Source organism: Sceloporus occidentalis, unplaced genomic scaffold (genome assembly GCF_023333645.1).
Source record: "Sceloporus occidentalis isolate IW3139 unplaced genomic scaffold, rSceOcc1.0.p SCAF_11, whole genome shotgun sequence".
Classification (NCBI taxonomy): Eukaryota; Metazoa; Chordata; class Lepidosauria; order Squamata; family Phrynosomatidae; genus Sceloporus; species Sceloporus occidentalis.
The window spans coordinates 23515556-23525000 of record NW_028316991.1 but is presented as its reverse complement, the minus strand read 5'-3'; the positions used below and the strand labels follow the sequence as shown (position 1 = coordinate 23525000).

The 9445-nt window shown below is 42.9% G+C and overlaps 1 protein-coding gene across 1 annotated transcript in view; it reads left to right on the top strand.

The window, feature by feature from the left end:
• LOC149305706 (trafficking protein particle complex subunit 9) overlaps window positions 1-9445 on the top strand; it is a 219226-nt gene that overhangs the window by 22225 nt on the left and 187556 nt on the right. The window contains exons 9-11 of the mRNA XM_089477380.1: window positions 516-642; window positions 1024-1169; window positions 6134-6219. Of these exons, the coding sequence (XP_089333506.1) occupies window positions 516-642; window positions 1024-1169; window positions 6134-6219 (359 nt within the window). The remainder of the gene's footprint in view (window positions 1-515; window positions 643-1023; window positions 1170-6133; window positions 6220-9445) is intronic.

The window sequence follows — 9445 nt, the reverse complement described above, 5'->3', positions numbered from 1 at the left end:
TTCGTGCCCCGTCCTCTAAATCCGTCGCCTCCATAAGGTTTCAGGAGATGCCCTTCAGCGATGTCCTTTGACTGTCGTCCAAATGTAATTCTTATTTTTAGGTGTTATTAATCCTCAGACATTTGATGATGAATGAATCCCGTCGCTTTGCTTAAGTCTTTTTCTTTTTTTTTTTCCTTTCTTCTACATAATGACTTTTTTTGGTCTATTTTTCATGACCTCAAAGCCCAACGTGGTTATACTTAATAAATAATTTACCAGATTCAGTATTTTCCAGATCTACGCACTAAATGAGCCTGCGTGGAGGTTAAAAATAATCAAAATAAATATATTAGAGACCCACCTTACCTGCAGACACCCTTCACTTCCTTTTCTACAGATCTGCAGGATTATTCCTCCCCATTGAGTTATCTCTCCACTGTTGTTAAGTTGCTGATCGGTGTTGATTGGCTCAGGCAGCCTTTGTTTTATTTACCGATCTTTCTTTTTTTTTCTCCTGTTTTCTCCCTTTACAGAGAAGAAAGACGTGGCGCAGAGCCTGGAAAGCTACACCTCAAAGTGCCCGGGGAACATGGAGTGCATTGTGCTACCCGAGGGCCTGACGTTACCCCCCGTCCCCTTCACCAAACTACCCATTGTGAGGTGAGGTGATCATAGAACCCGCCGGCAGACCGGTCGACAATTCCTCTAAATAAACATTTTTGTCGGGAGAATATTCTGTGCCGTGAAGAATGATGGAAATCACATTTACATTTCCTAAAAACCAGATTTCCTCATAATAATAATAATCATAATACCCCCGTCGGGGTCAGCATCGGATCTGAGTCCGCTTACCGAGCGGCCACTTGGCTCAGCGGAACCGGGCACACTGGGTTTTTAGTGTAAGCTTCTCCAGGTGTTGCCGTAGGGAGGATTCCAGGTTCTACAGGATTTGTTACGTTGTAACTGTGCGTAGAAGGACGTTGTGTGGGTGAGGGGGTAGGTCGGCGGACCCCGAATAAACCTTTTCCTTCCCGCGATCAGGTCTGTGAAGCTTCTGAACCTCCCAGTCATCCTGAGGCCGCAGAAAATCAAAAACCTACTGGGTCAGAAGCTGTCCACCAAGAGTCCCTTCATCTACTCGCCCATCATCGCCCACAGCCGGGGCGAGGAGAAGAACAAGAAAATAGGTGAGAGACTCCGCTCCTCGCGGGGCTGATTAAATCTTTCGCTTCTGACCCCCAAGACGCTCCTAATTTTAACCCTTTAATAAAATGCTCAATCGTACAGACCTAGTTCATGTTTGATGTCCAGGAGATCGGAAATTGGCCAAAGTATCCCAGGTGAGAACGTGGAGGTTGTCCGGCTTGACCGCCTTTTATCGCAGCTCTGTAGGCTAATCTAATTTAAACCTACTCGTGTGCCGGTAATCAGACTCTTTGCAGAGGGTGATGTGACCTGATTTCCAGCACTTTTCAGGCTAGATTAACGCTCCTCTGTTAAACGAGGCCTGTTGAGTCTTCCACGTCGCCGCTTTTTTCATCTGCCGTTGCTGAGCGGTTACTGCCGTGTTACAGAAGTCATCACGGCTCTGTAGCACAAATCATTCAAACCTGCCAGAGCTTCAGCATGGAGCCAAGAGATCAGAAGCAGCCCTGCTCCCTTACCAACTCATCGAATGAGCACCAGATGTAATGTAGTACTGTCAGGCAATGAATATTACTTTTATTTTCCAATAAACTCCTTTTATCTGCAGATCTGGAGCCGCCGTTGCTGTCAGTCAGGTGATATTTTGGGTGACTTTCCCGACTCAAACACCACACTGAGCTGATGCTTTATGGTGATGCTAATCAAGTCCTTTCCTCCATAGACTTCCATTAGTCAGAGAGTCCTTGACTGACACGTTCATTATTTTGTTTTACTGTAAAGCAGCAGGATTAGGAATTACTGGGTTTATTTAGTAGATTGGACAATAACAAAGCACAAGATATAAGTATGGCTGTGAAAAACATTGTGTTATCAGAAAACTAGAATTGTAATGAAACAATATTTAGCTTACTTTAGTAGATTTCCCAGTCCCCTCTGTGGTCCCGTCCTGTGAGTACCATAAAATATTGGGTAAAATACGCTCATTTTACCCAATTTTAAAAAATAAAAAAATGATGCTGCATAATAGCTCCGGAAGAGCAACTGTGCAGTGTTAAGCCCTTCATCATGATCGCGGTATTAAAGCTGTCGACGTTTGTTTCTTTAGCCCCTACATCAGCGTCGGCGATAAATAAAGAGGGGTTAAAACGTAAAAAAAATAAAAAATAAATAAATACATTAGTCACAAAAATACACACTTTATTATTATTTTTACATAACTGATTACAATCAGGAAGCTGATTAACGAATCCGATCAATAATCAGCGACCTAAACTGTCGCTAATTGGTCTAAGCGTTCACTTACAAGTGATCTGATTGGTTACTGATATTTTATTTACCAATACCGATTTCATTTTTTAACAGCTTTTAAACAAATAAATTGCTACGTGGTCACTGATGAATGACTCCGGGGGTGCGGATTATACACGGGGCGAGTGTTCTACAGATCAGATCAGCTGCCACAGAATTAAAGTGCGTGCGGCGGCTGAAGGGTCCCTTTAACGCGGTAAATGTGTCCGGCGGGTGAGCCTGCGATGGAGATAATCTCCTTTAATGAAACCGTTACTTTTGCGCTTCGCTTTAATGACACGATGACAATTAGAGCTGTACGGAAGATACACAGTACCCGCCGAACGTGTTCCCTGTATTACTGCTTTCGTTAAGGACGGAACACCCGATCAATAGCGTTCAATTCCGTAAGTGTGACCCTGGAACAGGGGGCTTTTCGTAGATCTGCCGCGATTGCCGAGTATAAATAGCTCTTTCTAGGAAGTTAAAACATAAACCTCGCAGCAGATAAATAATGCAATCGCCTTCGGCGCCTTGAAATAAAGGGGGCAATTTTCAGCCGCCGCAGGGTACGGTTGAAATCCCGGCGGTTATTATATTCCGCTCGCTCGCCGAGCTCCGTGTTCGGTCATTATTCCTGTCAGATGTCATTATTTCTGCAGGTGAAACGCCGTCCTGGAACGCCAGGTGATTTATTCCGGCAGGAAAATACGATGAAGCCTCGCCAGCCAGCGATCTTGTTGCGATTATCTGTTGATTGGTTTTTTCAGCCTTTAAGATATGTTAAGAAGGGGAAAAAAAAAGAAACAAGCGAGTTAAAAATCACAAATTCTCACAAACGGTTAATAGATTGTAAGCCTGCGAGCCGAGCCCTCTCTACCTATTATATCCGGTCCTCTTAGTCTGGCAGTTCTCATCTGGAGGGTCTGACAAAACTAGGAGCTGCGGAAATCATACTTCCTGCGAGAAAAGATAGAATGACTCAGGCTCAATCACCCTGTCGGACTCTCTGACTAATGAGGCTATGGCGGTCAAAGAGAGGAAATGAAAGAAAGTTCTTAAACGATGAAATAATAAATGTTGCCGATTCCAAGTTCTAGCCCTTGCTTATTAATCGCCTTTTACTGAATTTTGCTGATTTTTAGCTTCCTCTTTTTTTATATTGCCTATGGTAAACCATAGAATAGCTCAGTCTTAATTACCAGGTTGGACACCGACTGATAAAAGTCTATGGAGGTAGGGACTTCATTAGCATCGCCATAAAGCAGCCACTCAGTGTGGTGATTGAGCCGGGAAAGTCATCCAAAATATTACATGACTGACAGCAACGGCGGCTCCAGGTCTGCAGATAAAGGGAGTTTACTGTATACAGCGCTGGGGGTTATATTACTGTATACAGCGCTGGGGGGGTTATATTACTGTATACAGCGCTGGGGGTTATATTACTGTATACAGCGCTGGGGGGTTATATTACTGTATACAGCGCTGGGGGTTATATTACTGTATACAGCGCTGGGGGTTATATTACTGTATACAGCGCTGGGGGTTATATTACTGTATACAGTGCTGGGGTGGTTATATTACTGCATACAGCGCTGGGGGTGTTATATTACTGTATACAGTGCTGGGGTGGTTATATTACTGTATACAGCGCTGGGGGGTTATATTACTGTATACAGCGCTGGGGGTTATATTACTGTATACAGCGCTGGGGGGTTATATTACTGTATACAGCGCTGGGGGTTATATTACTGTATACAGCGCTGGGGGTTATATTACTGTATACAGCGCTGGGGGTTATATTACTGTATACAGCGCTGGGGGTTATATTACTGTATACAGTGCTGGGGGGGTTATATTACTGTATACAGCGCTGGGGGTTATATTACTGTATACAGCGCGGGGGGGTTATATTACTGTATACAGCGCTGGGGGTTATATTACTGTATACAGCGCTGGGGGTTATATTACTGTATACAGCGCTGGGGGTTATATTACTGTATACAGTGCTGGGGTGGTTATATTACTGCATACAGCGCTGGGGGTGTTATATTACTGTATACAGTGCTGGGGTGGTTATATTACTGTATACAGCGCTGGGGGGTTATATTACTGTATACAGCGCTGGGGGTTATATTACTGTATACAGCGCTGGGGGGTTATATTACTGTATACAGCGCTGGGGGTTATATTACTGTATACAGCGCTGGGGGTTATATTACTGTATACAGCGCTGGGGGTTATATTACTGTATACAGTGCTGGGGTGGTTATATTACTGCATACAGCGCTGGGGGTGTTATATTACTGTATACAGTGCTGGGGTGGTTATATTACTGTATACAGCGCTGGGGGGGTTATATTACTGTATACAGCATGGGGGTTATATTACTGTATACAGTGCTGGGGGTTATATTACTGTATACAGTGCTGGGGGGTTATATTACTGTATACAGCGCTGGGGGGTTATATTACTGTATACAGCGCTGGGGGTTTATATTACTGTATACAGTGCTGGGGGGGTTATATTACTGTATACAGCGCTGGGGGGTTATATTACTGTATACAGCGCTGGGGGTTTATATTACTGTATACAGTGCTGGGGGGGTTATATTACTGTATACAGCGCTGGGGGGTTATATTACTGTATACAGCGCTGGGGGTTTATATTACTGTATACAGTGCTGGGGGGGTTATATTACTGTATACAGCGCTGGGGGGGTTATATTACTGTATACAGCGCTGGAGAAGAGTATTTGTTCTGCTTTAACAAGCGTTGAATTTTTTTTAATGTAAAATGTATTTTATTGTTACGGTTGAACCCGCACGTTGTATAAGTGCAGTAAAGCAGTTCTATCCACTTTCAAGGAATGAATGAATTCCCAATTAACGAATATTTCCAAGCTATAAACCATGTCCTTTCTCGCTCCGTGTTCTTCTGTCATTCAGGAAAGAATAAAGAATGGAAAATAACTTTTTTTTCATGAAAAAAACCCTCCAGTGGGTTCAGCAGCCCACGGTAATTAACTCCTTGTGGTCACGCCGCATCCCTTAAATATATACTCTCCATTGTTTCATATTTCCCCGGTTACACGTCATTTCTTTCCATTAAAAAGGGATTTATTTTTTTTTTACCCCACGAGATGAGGTTTCGTGAGCATCGCGTCCAGCCAGGTTTTAATTCACGTCCTGATAACGTCGAGGGGACCTGGGAGGTTTCGGAACCAAACATTTTACGACCTCGTTGTGTGACGATTCTATTTCAGAATCCTTTACTCTGATTCTCTGATGTAACAAAGAGAAAAAAAATCAATAATTGAATGAATTCCACGGGTTTTTGGTCATCAGTCAATCACGCGTCTGTTTTGGCTGCCATATTAATTAATAATTAGTAAGGGCATCGCAGTGATTTGAGCCGGCGAAGTTCCCGTGACGGATTATATACCCCTCGCCGCTTCCGGCCGACTTCCATCGATCGCCCGCAACCTTTTTAATATACCAGAGAGTCGCTTGCCGGTGTCTTTTGGATGGAGTGTTTGGGAAGCTTTGTGAGTTATTGAGCAGGTCATTAATGTAAAGGAGTTTTGCTTTACTGAGATAGTGAAGCAGCCTCCCAGCAGAGGTGGTTATAAATGTATGTTAAAGGTATAACTTTATAAGCTTTGATCCCAAATGTATCTCTTGCCCCTGGTTAAAGTCCTGTTTTTGTGTCTTCGCAGATTTCCAGTGGGTGCAGGGCGATGTCTGCGAGGTTCAGCTGATGGTCTATAATCCCATGCCCTTTGAGCTGCGAGTGGAGACTATGGTAAGTGGATAAAACCTCTAGAACATTGGCCTTTTAAGGGACTCCGCTAACTTCATAGCTAACTTCGCCGCTCTGCACTCAGAATCCCTCACCGCTCCGCACTCCGGGTTTTACCCTAATTCAGAATCCCTCACTGCTCCGCACTTCGGGTTTTTACCCTAATTTAGAAACCCTCACCGCTCCGCACTCCGGGTTTTACCCTAATTTAGAAACCTTCACCTAGCAGCGTGGACAAAAAAAATAGACAGACAACCCATGAAGTGGTGCGGCTGCAAAGTGTTACCGAGCGCAATATCCAACTGAACCGTTCTGAGTTACTGAACAGTAACAGTATCCATTGTATAGCACTGTGGGATATCATAGTGTATATCAATCAAATAATAATACATCCGGGGCCTGCCCTGGAGCTGAGTGGGGCAATTGCTCCAGGCAGCATTTTTATTTATTTATTAATTTTTTATAAAGCGGATGAGAGCCCCTCTCTCTCTCTCTCTCTCTGCGAGCCCTCTAGCTCGGTCTTGGTGCCGGCTTGTAATGCTGAGCGCCAGAAGATGACATCATTTCCGGCGCTCAGCATTACAAGCCGGCACCGAGACCGAGCAGGGAGACTCACCGCAGGACTGCTGAAAGGTAAGTACGGGGGGGGGGGGGGTAGGGAGGGACGGCAGAGGAAGGGTAGATAATGGGGGGGGGGCGGCACTTTAAACTTCGCCCCAGGCGGCATTATGCCTTGGGCCAGCCCTGACATCATATGCACTTAGTAACTTACATACATGTTACATGTTATATCAAATATTTAAAGCAATTATCTTGGCTAGAAATATCTGCATATAATAACCTTGCGAGAAATGCAAATTATAAGATTCTTTAATAACATTGTAAACACTAGATCGAAGAATTTATATATAACTTAATATTTTGTTCTCCATTATAGTAATAGTTATAGTAATAGTTTTTTTTTTTTTTAGCATTTCCCAAATGGCCAATTAGATTTTTCATTTTTTATTTTTTTTTTAATTATTAAATAATTATTTAATTCTATAATTTAATGTCAGCGTTTTCAAGGAGGAACCTTGCATGTAAAGCTTTCCATAATGATCACATTTCAAGAAAAGGTCATAATTGACTCAAAATCTATACATATGATCCAAAAGGGGCCGACATCAAATATTAACGTAACATATGACATAGATGGGGATTTCCTGAATTGGGCATCGCTTACCAAAAAAGTGAGTTTAATCTATCTGAAGCTTTTGAGAACAACTTTTATTTATTTCACATTTTTCTTTAAATGGATATTACTTAAAGGGACAGGCTAATTGAAATTATTAATTAATTAAGATGAATTCATCCGTATTTTAAGAACTTTCTTATCTAGACGTTACCGCTGCAGAAAGCCCAGCGTTAAGTTGCTTCCAGCCATCAAAAACTATCTTTAAAGAAATAATCATCAATTTTTTTAATTTTTTTTTCGTTTTTATTGCCCATCGTCTCTGCGGGGTTTGTTAGAAAGGGCAGATGATGCGATGTTTTAGTCGTAAGGATCGGTGCAGAACGGTGCGTAAGCAGAGGCTCCGAGCTCCTTTATATGGAACACTCGGGGGCCGTTGATATTAAACGAGGTCGAGGCTGGTTTTTTTTTTTTGTTTTTTTTTATCTTGAACCGATCTATTCCGAGAAGCTGTAACGAAGTTACACTAATGCCCCATAGCGTGGATTGTCTTCCAGCGCGGCTCTTTTTTATTGCCGGCAGTCGCATGCTTTGGGATCTGTGAAAGGCCCCGGTAAACTCGCGTCACGGCTGTAACAGGCCTGTAATAAATGTAATTCCGTGTTATGGCGCGTGGAAGCGGTTTTCAGGCAGGGAGGCTGGAGAGAAAAAAAAAATCACAGAATGTCACACTGACCGAAATAACCAGGGAGGTCGGGTTTTGTGACCGCGTTGCCGGAGTCCTCGTTCGCTCCTGTTTTCGGTTTATTGTGCGTTTCGCGGTATTTATAGTCCGTGGGGTGATCTGACTTTTCCGTGTAACTTTGGCTTTTTAACCGATTCATGCCTGGTGTGGTCTCACATTCATCTGCAGTGCTGCCAGTGGCCACTTAAACATATGTAGGGTATATTTATGTATGAGAGTCAGCCTGGTGATTAAGACTGAGCCGTTCTATTGTTCCCCGCAGTCAGGATGATAGGGAGTCAGGGGGGGGTTGTCTAGTAGATTGGGGATCAGATAACAGAGCGAGAACAGCTGCCTGAAAACATTATATTTTGGGGCAAAAAACTAAAATTGTGTATACTAGTCAGCACAGACCTCTGTAGTTTCCGTCTGTGCTTTGATTCCTTTAAAAGAGGATCGCCGGTATATGATGTTGTAGCCCAGTGCCCAGCCGCACGGAGGGGGTGGTAGGTGGCGCTGCCCTCGATTAGGTCTCTGGCAGCGTCGAAGGTAAATACATCCCTGTAGCCTGTAATTTATCGCTTTAAAGGGGACACAAAAGTCCTTTTATCGGGACACAAAAAAAACCAAACACGCGGAATCACGTGAGCTTTTGAGACCACAAAGGTCTCTTTTTCAAAAGGCAGGAGTGTTAAGTAGCAGGTTGTATCCACTGCATTGTGAGAAGCACCCAAATGCCAAGAACCCTGCCCAGAAATGCTCCTAATTCATAAACTTGCCAGGAAATTGATGACAATCGAAAAAGCTTTTTAAAGATTCTGCGTTGTTTTTTGTAAAGCAATAAAAAGACGCAGCGCCCGCCATACATTATTCTTCATATTTATGATCTTTTATTCATGCAGCGCTTCACATTTATATCCTTTAGTTATTATCCCGTGATTATCAGGAATATATTTGTAAAAAAAATCTGAAACGGTGACTTTATCTGAAACGGTGACTTTATCACTTATTTCTACGTTTCTCGCGAGTACTCGCTTTACGCATGCTATCAGAGTAACAAATCGCTATACTGCGGATATTCTACCCCGATAGCGCCGTGTTAATCACACACGTGTTATATCAAATAATGGGATCGATGCAGACAGATATCAGAATTAAACACCAGAGCGATTTATGAATTCAATTATATATATATGCTGTATATTATTATTTATTGTTTTATATAGCGCCATCAAATTCTGTAGCGCTGTACAATGGGTATGTATAGGGTAGAAATGACTTTGTAACAACGGGCTATTTTTAAGATGCGTATCAAGCAGACGGTAATACCG